Here is a 16,521-nt window from a genome sequence, read left to right on the forward strand (position 1 = left end):
CTTTGAAAACTCGTGGCGATCAGGGGAGGTCCCAGACAATTGGAAAAAGGCAAATATAGTGCCCATCTTTAAAAAAGGGAAGGAGAATCTGGGGAAACTACAGCCTCACCTCAGTCTCCAGAAAAATCATGGAGTTGGTCCTCAAGGAATCCATTTTGAAGCACTTGGAGGAGAGGAAGGTGATCAGGAACAGTCAACATGGATTCACCAAGGGCAAGTCATCCCTGACCAACCTGATTGCCTTCAATGATGAGATAACTGGCTCTGTGGATATGGGAAAAGCAGCGGATGTGATATACCTTGATTTTAGTAAAGCTTTTGATACAGTCTCCCACAGTATTCTTGCAGCAAGTTAAAGTATGGATTGGATGAATGGACTAAGGTGGATGGAACACTGGCTAGATCGTTGGGCTCAACGGCTTGATGTCTAGTTGGCAGCCAGTATCAAGCAGAGTGCCCCAAGGGTCGGACCTGGGTCCGGTTTTGTTCAACATCTTCATTAATAATCTGGATGATGGGATGGATTGCACCTTCAGCAAGTTCGCTGATGACACTAAACTTGGGGAGACGTAGATACGCTGGAGGGTAGGGATAGGGTCCAGAGTGACCTAGACAAATTGGAGGACTGGGCAAAAGAAATCTGATGAGGTTCAACACGGACAAGTGCAGAGTCCTGCACTTATGATGGAAGAATCCCATGCACCGCTACAGGCTGGGGCCCAACTGGCTAAGCGGCAGTTCTGCAGAAAAGGACCTGGGGATTACAGTGGACAAGAAGCTGGATATGAGTAAACAGTGTATCCTTGTTGCCAAGGCTAACGGCATATAGGGCTGCCTTAGTAGGAGCATTGCCAGCAGATCGAGGGAAGTGATTATTCCCTTCTATTCGGCACTGGTGAGGCCACATCTGGAGTATTGAGTCCAGTTTTGCCCCCCCATCCCCCAACCACAGAAAGTATGTGGCCAAATTGAAGAGAGTCCAGCGGAGGGCAATGAAAATGATTAGGTGGCTGGGGCATATGACTTATGAGGAGAGGCTGAGGGAACTGGGCTTATTTAGTCTGCAGAAGAGAAGAGTGAGGGAGGATTAGACAGCAGCTTTTAACTACCTAAAGGGGGGTTCCAGAGAGGATGGAGCTGTTCTCAGTGATGGCAGAAGACAGAACAAGGAGCAATGGTCTCAAGTTGCAGTGAGGGAGACCTAGGTTGGATATTAGGAAAAAGTATTTCACTAGGAGGGTGGTGAAGCACTGGAATGGGTTACCTAGGGAGGTGGAATCTCCATCCTTAGAGATTTTTAAGGCCCAGTTTGACAAAGCCCTGTCTGGGATGATTTAGTTGGGGTTGGTCCTGTTTGGAGCAGGGGGTTGGACTAGATGACCTCCTGAGGTCTCTTCCAATCTTAATCTTCTATGATTTCCCAGCTGTAGGCAGAATACAACTGAAATACTTCAAAACTTAAGTACTGGTACACCTAATCGCTTCCAGTTGGGCCAGTTTCAGCTTAGTCCAATGAGCTCCTGAGAGAATGCATTCAGTGAAGTTTTGGAGGTTTACAGAGTAGCTTTTGAACATCTGGGTTTAAACAATGGCAGAACGACATGCTTTTAAGTGAAACAATCATGGAAAAATCTAAGGCACCATAATACAAAATTAATTACTTCCCTTCCTCAAATAACTATGGATGAATATTTGGAAGGAACAGATACATTGTGGAGGTACAACTCAAAGGAAGGGATAGATGAAGAGGAGCTTCCCAATTATCTCCTGCCCATCCATATAATGTGTTTATTTCATACCTTCTGGCCAGTTAATTGCTTTCCACAAAGTTTGAAGTTGTTGTGCTGTTGGAGTTTCTGCAGAGGTATTACATGTTACAAAGAGTAACTTTTCTAGGAGTATCAAATCATCTTCAGTTAGCTTTTGGTCTTCAGGTGTGCTTCCATTAAGTTCCTTTAGTTTGCCTGTGCAATCAAAAAACCCCAAAAGGTTAGTCTGTGCCACCAGATTTTCACCACCTGAAATACTTACAAAGCACTTTCCAGAGAATCTCAAAGCATTTTAGAAACATTGAGCCCCCGCTATTTTCACAACTTTTCTTCTGTACATTTTTTGCACAGAAATTATTTTGCTTGACTTCACAACCTTTCAAATTCAGTTTTTTACAAATGGCTATTTTTCACAATCATCATTTCCAAGATCACCCAGCAAGTCAGCAGCAAAGCTGAAGTACAATTCCAAAATCTGGATCCTATATTCCCTGCTCTAGCCACAATATTCCATGATCAACATTATCTCTGGCAAAATCTTGTCCCAGAGAAGTCTGGACTTCCTAAGCTTAAGTTATAAAAATACATCAATAATATCAGTTCATACTTTATCATTTTGAACTTCTCTTTAAGAGACTTGATATTACAGACTCACGAATGTTCAAGAAAGAGCTGGTTGCAGAAGTAAGTAATACTATCTGCTTTTGAAAATTTGCAACGAAGTGTTTTAAAATGGGGGGGGGGGGAGATTTTGAATTCATATCTATGATACTGACATCTCAGCTGACAGTGGTAAAGGATCATATCACCACAAATTAGTTTTGAGTGTTATAGCTGTATTTTTCCCCCTTTATCTTTTGATCATCGGGGTAGGTAAGGTATGGGCAGGCTAGGTAATTCAAAGTTAAACTGAGTCAAGACGTGCTCGGAAATGATTGAAATCATCTTAATATGGATACTTCCTTGTTAAGTGCCATGGAACATGTAATCACCTTATTCAAAAAACCTTTGAAACTAAAATTAGTTTCAACTATGCTAATTTAAGAACAAAATGTTTATAATATATATATATATATAATATATTCCAAAATTTTACAGCTTGCCACAAAGTTTGATCCACTGATGCACATACGCCTTCTAAAGGTCACAAATTCCAGTTCTATAGAAAATTAGAAGCAGCAGTACCACTTCAACTACCTCTACCCTTTCTTGTCAAATTTATAGAGGACAATTAATGGGAAGTCCTGGAAGGACTAGTTGAGGGTCTTTCTTGAAAAAAACCAAAAACAAAACCAAAAAAACTGTACAGTAAATTTGTAGTTGGGGGCTTTCGCCCCCAAGTTCCATACTCTTATTGTTTGAACAATTCACTCACACAGGGCTAGTAGGAAAAACTTTCCTGGGTGAGTGATATCAATGTTTGCAGAATCTAAGCTTTCATTAAAAAAAAATTCTAGCCCTCGTAATTGCAAATTTCAGTTCTCACAGCTATTACTGGAAACCCTATGGGCAGCAATTAAACTGGTAAAAATTAGTCAATTTCATTCTCCATCATATAGGTAAAATCTAGGAATAATAGCAGAGGCAAGACTGGAGCTATTTACTAGAGAGAACTCCCCACAAATGAAGGCACGGGATTAGCAGAGACCACCACTATACTCAAGCAACCCGCAGCTTATAGAGTGACCCCACACCCGACCAGGGCTCTGCGCTTGGCCCCGCATGTGGAGTCCTGGCTGTCGGCCCCTGCCCAGGGCTCCGCTCCTGGCCCCACACCCGCCCCCAGCTGTGGCCTTGGCCCCTTTACCCCATTTGGGTCCCCTGCTCCCAGAGACACAGCCCTGCTCCCAGCCTCGGGGTGTGATGTGGGAGCAGACAAGGGTAAGGGGCTGGCTTTCAGCACCCCTACTACTAAAACTGTTCCAGCACCACTGCTCTCTACCCTCTAGTAGTCTGGGTTTGGAATTCACACTGATCAGATATTTTCTAGTACCGAGTACAAAATATGGAACCCCAGAAGGTGGTCAAAGGACAGCACCCTGGTAGTAATCCCACCACTCTTCATTTTCCAAGCAGCTGGGGTAAGGTTATAGGTATGTTAGCCCTGGACAGTGGGACACTTTATTTTAGTTCAGTCCTCTGGCTATTGGGTATTTGGTACATTTTCAAGCCCCATAAGGTGAGAAGATGCGGAGAGGGTGATCATAAAAACTCTCCTTCCCACCCACATTTATGCATCTTTTCAGTTTCATAAGCTCTTTAGGGTAGGACTATGTCATCCCGTAAATGTGTATAGCACCTATCTCATTTTGAGTTACTATCATATCAAGTATAGTTTTATAGGACTCCCTAGATACAGAAAATACAGACCAAAAAAAAAAAAAAAAAAAAGAGAGAAGGGAAGAGATTTTGGGGACGGATGAGATAGAAAACATAGGGAGGAAACAGAACTAACTAGCAAATGATAAGCGGGGGGTTAAGGGAGAGTAAGAAAAGTAAAGCGACAGTGAAAACAAGCACTATGATCTACTACAGCAAAGAGAATGGAGTCAAGGCAGAAAAGGAAAAAAGTCTAATAAATGCAAGGTACATTTAAATGAATTCAATAGAAAGTTTGTTCACTGTAAATTACAATTAAATACTGTACACCAGTTGTTCTCAACCGGGGGCCAAGGCTCCCTGGGGGGCCGTGAGCATGTTTCAGAGGGTCCTTCAAGTAGGGCCAGCGTTAGACTTGCTGGGGCCCCGGCAGAAAACTGAAGCCCCACTGCATGGGGCTGAAGCCAAAACCTGAGCAGCTTAGCTTTGCGGGGCCCCTGTGGCATTGGGCCATGCAACTGCCCTGCTTGCTACTCCCTAATTCCGGCCCTGGCTTTTACATGCAGAAAACCAGTTGTTGTGGCACAGGTGAGCTGTGAAGTTTTTAATAGCATGTTGGGGGGCCTCAGAAAGAAAAAGATTGAGAACACCTGGTGTACGACTGTTTTACTTCGTGTGTTACGCAGGATGTCAGGCTAGATGAGAAGAACGTCTAGAATGTTTGGACTTGGTCTAGGAAAGTGCAGGGGACATGACTGTGTAACACAGTATGGAGGACATGACTACCCAGTGTACTGGGTGAATTTTTCGAACCCTGGCTATACATTCCCAATCAAAGGATGTCCTCCTGAAGCCAGCAAAGGCTGGGAGCATTGTGGAGTTTTATCACAACAGGGGGAGCAAAACTTGTAACACTCAGATTCACCAATTCAGTGTGCAAAATCCCAAAAAAGAGCAAGAATAAGCATGCAAGACTTGTATTACAGGGAGAACAAAGTAGATATTTTATATAAAAAGAATTAGTCCCTTGTGAAATTCAGTCTGGACTCCCAATTCCCCATGGTCTGGATTTTCAAATACCCTTCCATATTGTAGGTCTGGCTGGAGCTGTGACAAAGATATCCATTGTGCAGGACGAGAAGTTTGGAGAGGTGGTAAAAATAATGTAGCTTCTTGGAGGGGTTGAGAAAGAGTGGAGAATTAGTTTAACCAAAATTAGATTTAGGAATTTAAAAAAAAACTACAACACACACACAAACTCACCCAATATTTGTGTGGGGTTGGCCTGGTCAAAAGTGACAGCTTCCTTCTTTGGAAAATAAATATTTTCAGCTTTAGCATCGGTTGCTTGATAAGCACCTCTTCCTACACAAGGTAAAGATGATATTAGAAATTCAACAGAGAATAGTGTTTGATAACAACTTCCTTTCAGAAAGTTAAACTTGCTGGCTGTATATTTCTATATTTGTTGCTCCTGCAATTTGTCAATAGTTATGCCATTAGTGCTTACAATAGTTACAAGCCCAAAAGGCCATAATTATAAACATAATTAATTCATAATTGGATTTTTTCCAAATGCTTTCCTACACAATAGCAAGTGCATAACTAGGATTTCATTGTAATCCAAACAAACATCATTCAGTTCACAATCTTTTCATTGGTTCAAATATTCCAAGATCAGAAGGGACAATTGTGAATATCTAGTCTGACTTCCTATGTAATACAAGCCACATATCTCCCCCAAAATAATACTTAGAATTGGAGAGTAGATATCATATTTGACACACAAGTTTGGAAAGTCCAAATTTTAATCCACAAAAAAAAACAAAAAACAACCCTTTATCTTCACGGTGTCATATTCACAATAAAGAGGCAAATGTAAGGTGGTCTGCATGGGCTACACCTACATTATTTGGAATTGAAGTTTGAGAGATTTCTTTGGAAAGGCAATTTCCCCTATCTTAGCAATGAATTATCAGATTTGATCTATTACCTGTGATCTATTTGCTAGAATTACATCTGAAAAGAATAAACTCACTTAGTAGAATTCACTTAGCCATTTAAAACTGACTATACCCATTTTTCTGGTTGGTACCACAGACACCATCTGTATGAGCGGAAACCTATTTAACATACTAAGAGAGTCACCCTTATATTCCTTTAAGGGGCAGATTAAACACCACATACTTTGATGTTTCACTCTACCATTGCCACTGGAGCACAGAATAGAGGAATACAAAAGATGAAAAATTTCTTCCAATCATTTCAAAGGGAGAACAGGCTTCCTTTTACTACAGATTTGAAAACAACTGAATTTAATATAAAAATCTCATCTCAAGCATAATCTTATAGTGTTAAAAGAGAAACTGAAGTGAAAGATAAGCATTACTAATTTATTTGCAAGATGAAGAAGTCCTTACCAGTAAATGGATCAACTACTCCACTTAAAGGAGCTAACACATTTGATGCAGAACCAGGAACATAGCGACCAGCACCTAAAAGATGGCAATTGAGGGATTACATTAAGGTATACCACTCCAAGACAGTAAAAAGATAACTAGTTTTTTTCTGTTATTGATGAAATTATATCACAGTCACAATATCTGTATACCCCTTAAAGTAAAAATGTTATTTTTAATGAAATAAAAAAGTTATCCTCAGCACGTCATGCAGTTTGAGGAGTGTGCTACACTGTAGAATGTTAGCCATGTCCTGTTTCTTCTAGTACAAAACTAGAAATTAAAAAATACAAGCCAAACTGATCCTTCTCAAGCGCCAAGTGATTGTCTTATCCCCACAGCAACACAATTGTGGTCACAATCCTGCTAATCTGAAAGTGTTCTATACTATTACATTACGACAAGTCACTCAGATAAAACCAGAGTAGTAAGAAGATACTGAAGTGTAAAATTCTACAGAAAAAACCCAACTCCTAGTTGGCCAAGTGACTTAACAAAAGTTTAGCAAGTATGAGGGTTAAGCACCTTGTTTCCTCTGCAACTGGAGTGGTGGTACATTGTAGAGGACAAACTGAACTGTGTGAGGTGGAGGAGGGAGCCTCATATCACTTCTCCTCACAGTGGATTATCACAGCAGAGGAGTCAGTCTGGTCAATCTGAGTCAAGAGGAGTCAGTCTGATCAAGATTGTGGCCCCCAAAATGAAGGGATGGGTGGAAATTTACTGCTCTTTGTTGGCCATTGGTTGGGCCTGAATATGATAAAACCCCACCTTTTGATGCCTGCCAGAGGCATCAGAACAAAAATCAAGTTATGTAATACCTGTAAATGGATCTGGTGCAGGTACAGCATTGGACCCAGATGAAGAGCCTGGAACATAGCGACCACTGCCTGTGAAGTAGTAAGAAAAGGAAAGCCAATTTATTCTCTTATGTTGATGATAATTTCTACTGAAACCCATTAGTCTCTGCACTGGTCACTCTTCAGATAGCAAAGTGGCTCAAAATGAGGCTGAATTCAGTTTGTGCCTTAATAACCCTTAATTGTGGGATGATAAAGATGTTTTGCAGAGGGTTGTTGTTTCTAAAGAAAATTAGACACACACACACACACACACACTTTCTAGTCATCTAGCCAAGACAACTGAGCACTCTCCCCCCCATTTAAAAAAGGTGTACATTTCTACACGTTTGTTGTGACCTTCAGATTCCTAGCAAATTGCCAAATCAACCATCTATGTTGCAAAATTAAGACACTCTTGGGTTAAAGTCATTCCATTTAGATTGAGACTTACCAGATTTGCAATGTATCTCCAAAAGGAAGATACTATTAAAAGCCTTGCATACAAAATAATGTCTGTTCATTGAGCTTGACTACTCTCAAGAAGTCAGCTCCACACATTTAAGACAAAAAAAGGTTAAAAATGTATTTTATTTTTAAAATAAAATTTTAAAAAAAAAAAGTGTCCTTACTACTACTACCACCACCACCTTATTAAAATCAATAAATTAAAATCAATAAATTCCCATCATGTATGCATTTTACTTTTTGTTCTTCAATGGGATTGGAAAATACACATACTAGTCTATCCTATTTAGGTTCTTACACCTTGTTCATTACCATCCGAGTACTTTCTAGACTTTCAAAAGACAAACTGGGTGAGGTAATGTCTTTTATTAGACTAACTGAGTGCTTACAGAGAGCTTTTCTTTAGGTCTAAGTAAACAGAAACACTAATATCTGTCAAGTGGGGTTTCTCTCCATCCCCAAGGAATGAATTGCATGTGTATGTTCTTATTAGTTATTTCAACAGTTTATGAAAATCAGATGCAACGGATTATGAACTAGCAAAATACTGAATACATTGCGGGGGAATGTTCAATCTCAATAGAACCTGTAACAAATATAAAAGTATTTCTATTCAGACTAGAGATTTTTTTTGTTTTTAAAACACTAAGCCAAAAAAAAAAAAAATTGTACTATGATCCCTGAGTTTTTAAATTTAAGGTTAAAAAAAAAAAAAGTTATGCTGCTTTGAAAAGCTTTGTTCCCATTACGGATTATATAAAGAAAACTGAAGAGTAAATGAGTAATTTTTTGTTGAAGATTCAATTTAACAAAAACATGCAAACCCAACACAGCAGTTAAACTAGTAATAATTAAACAAAATATAGTGGAAGTCAATTCAAGTACAGAAGCTAGATCAGGCAAAGCCCCACGGTAAATCAGTGTCTTGCTATGCAAGTACTGGATATTGAATTTGGAAGCTTAGGGGGCTCATATTTGCATGGTAATATACAGAATGCTTTCCCAGCATTCTGCTAAACTGATGTCCCATATTTGTGAACATGCCAACTATATAAAAATACATTGTACGTCGCAGACAGAAAAGAACATGCACCTTATTGTTTGCAGTTTTAATTCAGAAAGATTAACATCTGAGATCTTAAAGTGTGCACCAGTGATAGATACCTGTAAAGGGATCTGAAAATCCAGTGTCTGTATTCCCCAGCGTTTGCCCTTTGGTGTTGTCTATAATAAACTTGGCCACCTGATCCAGAAACATGGCATTTAGATCATTCTTCTGTAGGAAATTGTACGCAGTCAGCCAGGGATCATCACTGATGTTATATGGCAATTTGTAGGAAGGGCCATTTTCATTCACATCAATAGTGAAAACATAATCATATTCCTTTAAGTGGAAATAAAAATGGAAATAAGTCAAAAAGGTGTCAACACCTTTATCTCCAGATACAGTCCACATTTGATGTAAGAACAGTACAGGCAAATGATGCCAGACTAAGATTTCTGGTTTTGAGAACATGAATATCCTTGTTATCAGACTTCATTAAAAAGTAAAATATAGTACTCTCCTATGCTGGATGTTTGTCTAAATATTTTATTTTAGAAAATACTGGACATAGTTAAAAAAACAAGCATGGGCTAGATTAGTAAATTTTACCATGAATGGAAGCTATGGTTTCCCTTAGAGGACAGAGATGTTCCTTTTGAAAGAGGCAAAGAATAGGAAAACTGAAATCACACTTGTGTGTGTGGATTTTAGAGACAAACTAATACTAAAAATAATTAAGCAGACACATCACATCAATTCTTGTGAACAAGTTTGGCCATCTGCAGAGTCTGTAGAGGTTAGAATAGATCAGAGGCACTATAAAATGCAGTCTTGAAGGAAGGAAGGAAGGAATGTAGCATGACAAAACTAGTGACCTTTTCAGACATAAAACTACAACTCTCATTGAAGTCAACAGAAATTGCAGGTACTGAAAAGCAGGCCACAAGATAATCAAAATCTAATGAGGCATTAGCAATAAGCAATAAATGCATAAGAACTCAATCCCGAATAGTAAATTAAATACTGTCTAGAGTTTATATAGTTTTCCACATCAGCTAGTTTGCTCCAGCAAATGTATTTCAGAAATATTAAGGTACATACTATAGGCAACTACAGTACCTAACAGTTCTGCTTCTAAATAAAAGATGTTTGTTAGATCTAGGATCTATAATGAAGTAATGACAAGTACCCAACTTATTTTAAAAAGTTTATTCCAAACAATGACTGGAGTAATGTGGGGTTTTTTTGTATGAAGAGTTACTAGAACATCAATACGATGATCTAAGAAAACTTTACATACCTTTCCTTCAAATAAAACCCTTCCAGACGATTGCTGTGTGGCTCCAGATGAGCCAACCACTTCTCCAATCTTGATCCACCTCCCTTCATTAACACTCCACTGGTAGGCTTCAACTTTCCCATTATCTTTAATTAGTCGTGTCTGCCCCTCTCTTGTTCCTTGAAATAATTAAAAAAAAAAAAAAAAAAGACACTGTAGCTAGAGAGAAATAAGATAGTGAAGCAGCTTCCAATGAGAAATAATGTTTCCAAGTAAACAAACTTTCAAATTTGGCACAGGTTTTTGCCTCCTGACTGGAAAAAAAAACAACAAAAAAACAAAAAACACCACCATCTTTTTGCTTAAGAGCCATCCAAATTATCACCGCTTCCTTTCATTTCACTTGGCTCCATTCTTTTCTTATAGGGACCCTCATTCTGAATTACGTAAATTTAAGACAAAATTTTGATGCAATTAAGACATCAGTTTTATTTCAACATTCATGGGTTTGAAAGGGTTAAGTTTGTTTTGTAACTGTTTTTTCTTTTTTAGGAAAACAATGCCACATCAAGCTGTGCCTTACTGAGTCACACTGCTAAACAAAAACTGCTGCACTGGCGCATAATAAAGCTATTAAAGGCTCATCATAAATGTAACCTGTTCTATTTCTAGGAAGAGATAGAAGAATATCAATTAAACCCTCAGAAACAAAATATTTTATTAGAGGCATAACAGAGCCTCCATAATACCAGTGAACACAGAAGAATTAAAAATTAATTTTTTTTGTTAAAGAACACAATTTAAGTGATCAACAAAGCCTTCTCCATCTCCAGGAGAGATTAAGCTCCTGATGCTACAAAACCAAGGTTTATTGTTGTTTGTTTTTTAAGGCAGTAGAAACTGAAGAATTTACCAGGTTCTTTCAGATGTTCTCTTCCAGGAAGATCATCAGCATTAATGTCTCCCAAATCACTAGTTTTGGGGTCAATAGTTGCTTGGGAAAGTTCATTTTCAAAAGCTTGAATCTCCTCAGCACTCGCTGTGCGCTCCAAAGACTCTGTAAATACTCTGATAATCCCATCGCTGAATGCGGAGAAATACAACATATTTAAAAATGTAATCTCCATCATCTGATATGTCAAAGTGGTTATGTTCCTGGTATGGAATAAAGTTATTTCTAATATGAATTTATGTCATTTGTTAATTCTAATAGGCTAACAACCAGTATCTTCTATACAAAAGATTCGGTTCTCAAGCTGGCATTCTATCTCAAAGAAATAAGCAGACAAAGAGTAGAGGTGCCTTGAGGCAGAATACTTCTATCAAATGGACTTTGGTACAGAATAACTGCTAGCTTATCCATGGTACTGAACTTTAAAAACCAGCCACACTTCCAAGGCACCATTTCTTCTGACATTCTCAGAACAGTAAAAGTGTTCTGCTGAAACGAAGAAAATATAAAACTTCCTCCAAAATAAGAAATTTTATCCTGGAGCAAGGCACTTCTCCCACACACAATGATTCATATAATCAGTTTGACAAAGTGCTTTGCAAATGTAGCTCACTACATATTATACAGGTTTCAGAGTAGCAGCCGTGTTAGTCTGTATTCGCAAAAAGAAAAGGAGTACTTGTGGCACCTTAGAGACTAACAAATTTATTAGAGCATAAGCTTTCGTGAGCTACAGCTCACTTCATCGGATGCATGCAGTGGAGAGATTTATATACACAGAGAACATGAAACAATGAGTGTTACCATACACACTGTAACGAAAGTGATCAGGTAAGATAACACCCATTGTTTCATGTTCTCTGTGTATATAAATCTCCCCACTGTATTTTCCACTGAATGCTTCCAAGGAAGTGAGCTGTAGCTCATGAAAGCTTATGCTCAAATAAATTTGTTAGTGTCTAAGGTGCCACAAGTCCTCCTTTTCTTTTTACATATTATACAGACAGACTGAAGTCTGGATACCTTGTGCCAACCACGATGTCACCATTGTCTAACACACAGCAGCTCCAAACAGACTGAGCTGGAAGTCTGATTATCTGAGCACATTCCCCTCGTTTCCAGATCCTAAGTGACCTGTCCTCTCCAGTGGTTACGAAATCTGAAAAAAAAAAAAAAAAAATATATATATATATAAGTTTAATATAACAAACAAAGATAAAAAGGTACAAAGTACCTTCCTGCAGGTAAATACTTAACAATTAAATACTTCTTGTGTCTCCTTAAAGAGGCCTACAGGGAAAGAAGGATAAAATAGTCATTACTCATTCTTCTTTCTGAAAAAAGTGTTCAAGTGTGTAAACTGGTGGGCTGATCCACTAGCCGGTGAAGGTGAAATTATGCTCTAAAACAGCACAGTTCCAGTTTCCTTCTCAGGGGTTTAACAACAAAAAAAAGCCAAAAAAAGCCAAAATAATCTCACCATCATCAGGTCATTGTCTTCCCCTGGGTCTGCAAGACTTCAGTCTTCACAGCCCTCCCTAGTGGAGGCTTTCTGCCAGCTGGCTCCTGCCTCCTACAGGTGTCCCCTTTGAAGGCCTTACAGGTGCAAGAAAGTCCTCTTCTAGATTCTTCCCAAACCCTGGGCCTCTCCCATCTGCCCACAAGGCAGGAAACCTCATATGCTATTTTCTGTTGAGCACATAACTAGGAGAAACATGCGACCCGCTACTACAGCTGTCAGTTTTAAAGAGTACAAGTACTGTAACAAATGCACTGAGACATGTGCATGCACCCCTGAGGCCCCACGCTCTGTTACAGTGCTTTTGGAGCTTTACTTTTCACCAAGTGTGCAAACATTCTATACATCATAGAAAGGTCTTATGATTAACACACAAACCTGAGAATCAACTTCTTCTGTGACCTTGGGCAAATAACAGTCCTGAGACTCTGTTTTCACATCTAACTCTCTGATATGTAATGAAGATTACATAATTAACATTTGCAGCATGCTCCGAGATCCTTCTGCAGAAGTTGCTACAGGAATAGTAAGCATTTTCTCTAAGACTATTGCTATATACAAGTATCATTTTTGCATTATGCTAGGATACTGATAGGCAGACGGCAACCCGGGCTGAGTTCCTGGCCCTGTTGAAGTCAATGGGAGTTCTGCCATTGACTTGGGTGGGCCGGGATTTCACCTGATTCCCAGGACCTTTTGGATCATATCTATTTTCTGAGCAATTTTGAACCCAGATGTTCAAGAACGTTTCTCCTCCAGTGACATGTTAATTGTCCAAACAGAAAAATACAGAAAATATAATCCGAGTTCTTTCATCAGCTTTCTATAATGGTACCAGAACTACCATTCATTTTGAAAAGCTATTTTACTTTGGAAGTAAAGTCTTACCTTTACAATGAGGGAAGACCGATATGCTGTATATATAATTTGTATGTCCGTAATAAATTTGAAGACACTCGCCCGAGATCTGCCACCTTCGAATACTCGCATCATTAGCACACGAAAGAAATTCTGTGTCACTTAAAATTGCTAAACCTCTCACACAATCTTCGTGTCCTTTATAAAGGAAAGAAAAAGGTTTTATGAACAACCAAATATTGTTTTCAGCAGCAGCAGCTTAACACACCAATATCTTATTTTGCAATTTCTTTATCCTAGAAACTGATGTTTAATAAAAATCCAGTTTTAAAAAAAAATTCCTTTGCTTAGCACTTTCTGAAAATCAGGCCTCTTTAACGTGTCTCAAGTTGGGTACCCAAAAATCACTAGCCACTTTTCAAAAATCTTGGTCTAAATATTAAGTTACTTGAATCCATGAAATTTTCACAAACAGGAAGTTGATTTACAAAGATGTCAAATTAGAAAATACTCTCCATTTTACCCAAATACTTACCAGTGAATGTTCTCTCGCATCTGCCGGCTTTCCATAGATTAATAGTTTTGTCAGCTGAACCAGTCAACATTAATCCCTGTTCAGGCAATATCTTCACTGCCCATACTGCAGCTGTATGACCCTGTGAACAAGAACAGTGTTACAATAGCTAGAGAACAACTGAATTTACAAAGCTGTTCAATTAATCATTGGATATACTCATGAAGAACTACTATACCTGCAATGTCATCATGCATTTGTCATTCAACCAGACTTTAGCCGTCGTATCCCATGAGCCACTAAGCAATGTGCCAAATTTCCCAGATGAAAGGCTGCAAACTGGAACAAATATTCAAATCAGCATTGACACATTCCTATCCTCTGCCCCTTTCTTATTCCAGTAACATATGGAAGGAGATTTTTCTTATGTTGCAGCATATATTCATGGAATGCAATTTTTTTTTAAAGTTGTTTCCAGGGCAAGCTTTTGGGCTTTTCCTCTTCTACTCTGGAAAGGGAATTTAGCATGCTTGCAGTCACAGTGCTAACTAGGTTTCAGAGTACTTGTGGCATCCGATGAAGTGAGCTGTAGCTCACGAAAGCTTATGCTCTAATAAATTTGTTAGTCTCTAAGGTGCCACAAGTACTCCTTTTCTTAGTGCTAACTAGAACTTAATGCTTCAGAGGACATCTCTGTAACACAGCGGACCATTGGAGCTGGCTGGCAAACGGTTCACTGTTCTATAACAGCAACTCCTAGCAGGCCGGACTAACTCACTACACCTAGCACACAGCTTTCATGGTATTTATCCATAAATGATGTCATGTAAGAGCTTAAATGAAAAAAGCATCACGCTGATTATTAACATCATTGTGAAATATATGTATAATGAAAACATATTCCTAAAGTCTGAATCTAGACAGGGCTCACAAACAGGTTTCTGCCAGACAGACAAAGGATGTATATTCACCTGTCTCGGTTCACACATAAGTTAAGCAAAAAGAAAAGGAGTAAGGAGTACTTGTGGCACCTTAGAGACTAACAAATTTATTAGAGCATAAGCTTTCGTGAGCTACAGCTCACTTCATCGGATGCATTTGGTGGAAAAAACAGAGGAGAGATTTATATACACACTCTGTGTGTGTGTGTGTGTATATAAATCTCTCCTCTGTTTTTTCCACCAAATGCATTCGATGAAGTGAGCTGTAGCTCACGAAAGCTTATGCTCTAATAAATTTGTTAGTCTCTAAGGTGCCACAAGTACTCCTTACTCCTTTTCTTTTTGCGAATACAGACTAACACGGCTGCTACTCTGAAACATAAAAGTTAAGCATAGTAAGCCAATACAATTTACATATTAAGTAAGCCAATTTACATATGAAGTCAACTGGGAGGCAATGAGACTGAACCACAGCAGGTTGTCCTGTTTCTGAAGGCAGCCAATGAACTTTGGGGAACATAAGGAGAAAACAAAAAAAGACACCTCTTTAACCTGCACCTAGGAAGTAAATGAACAACGCATTTACATTCATGAAAACGAGATCCCAACCAGACTTGGTTGGAGACGCTGCAAAAGGACATTTATTTATTGGGGGGGGGGGGAGAAATACATTGGCTCTAGACAGGAGATTAGTCTGTTAATTTTAGCCTTTAGAAAGCATGTATTGACTTGGTTTCATACGTAACTCTTCTGGTTTCATTATCCTTACTCACTAAAGGAGAACCTCAGCATTATGAGCACCTCGAGGCTGTTCATAACTCTGAACAAAACATTATGGTTGTTCTTTTCAAAAGTTTACAATTCAACATTGACTTAATACAGCTTTGAAACTTTACTATGCAGAAGAAAAATGCTGCTTTCCCCACCCCCCCCTTTTTTTTTTTAGTTGTTTACATTTAACACATTACTGTACTGTATTTTTTTTTTTTTGGTCTCTGCTGCTGCCTGATTGTGTATTTCCAGTTCCAAATGAGGTGTGTGATTACCTGGTCAGTTCGTAACTCTGAGTTTCTACTGTACATCTTAAATCTTGATTTTTGATAATATACTTATGATTGTTTTCACAATAAGTAGACCTTAGTGCTATGGTATTGTACAAGGAACCGATCCCAAATTGAATCACTCAAGCTGATGTGTCTACTGTATCTTTGGGGACAGCATACCTGGTATTACCATGAGTGCATAAGGGGCTGAACACAACAGGGGAACGCTTCAGAAAGAGTCTTGGGTCTGAGCATACCTACTGTTAACCTCCAAGGCAACAAAAGGGTTGGTATAACCCAGAAATTGACTGAGTAACTAACAGACTGGAGGTGTCTGGGAGCTGACTCCCAATTAAGCCTCTCTCACACTGGAGGCAGGGGAGATAAGAAGGTGACTCTCAGTGTACGTCTACACTGAAGCAAAACATGCCTGGCTGGCACTGTGAGGGGGTGAGTCCCCAAGCATCTGAAATTTTATAGCCCTGCAGCCTGAACTCTTCAAGCCCAAATCAGCTA

General features: G+C 39.0%; 1 protein-coding gene and 1 long non-coding RNA gene across 5 annotated transcripts in view; one reads left to right on the forward strand and one right to left on the reverse strand.

Annotated features, from left to right (window-relative positions):
* The window catches only part of PLAA (phospholipase A2 activating protein), a 28,458-nt gene that overhangs the window by 5,282 nt on the left and 6,655 nt on the right, over positions 1–16,521 (reverse strand). For 2 of the 4 annotated variants that reach the window (XM_038401995.2, XM_043515113.1), the window contains 11 exons: positions 14,260–14,360; positions 14,043–14,163; positions 13,538–13,705; positions 12,154–12,289; positions 11,092–11,333; positions 10,200–10,357; positions 9,019–9,238; positions 7,369–7,437; positions 6,509–6,583; positions 5,352–5,453; positions 1,800–1,964 (listed from right to left, as the gene is read on the reverse strand). In XM_038401995.2, coding sequence (XP_038257923.1) covers positions 1,800–1,964; positions 5,352–5,453; positions 6,509–6,583; positions 7,369–7,437; positions 9,019–9,238; positions 10,200–10,357; positions 11,092–11,333; positions 12,154–12,289; positions 13,538–13,705; positions 14,043–14,163; positions 14,260–14,360 — 1,557 coding nt within the window. Of the gene's footprint in view, positions 1–109; positions 265–1,799; positions 1,965–5,351; positions 5,454–6,508; positions 6,584–7,368; positions 7,438–9,018; positions 9,239–10,199; positions 10,358–11,091; positions 11,334–12,153; positions 12,290–13,537; positions 13,706–14,042; positions 14,164–14,259; positions 14,361–16,521 lie in introns of those variants that run through there. The other 2 variants (XM_043515114.1, XM_038401996.2) reach the window with 2 other exon arrangements.
* On the forward strand, positions 11,257–15,000 carry LOC122460364. The gene is made up of 3 exons (XR_006281625.1): positions 11,257–11,757; positions 12,134–14,573; positions 14,691–15,000. It is a non-coding gene; the product is annotated as an uncharacterized LOC122460364 (long non-coding RNA).

This window comes from Dermochelys coriacea, chromosome 5 (genome assembly GCF_009764565.3).
Source record: "Dermochelys coriacea isolate rDerCor1 chromosome 5, rDerCor1.pri.v4, whole genome shotgun sequence".
Classification (NCBI taxonomy): domain Eukaryota; kingdom Metazoa; phylum Chordata; order Testudines; family Dermochelyidae; genus Dermochelys; species Dermochelys coriacea.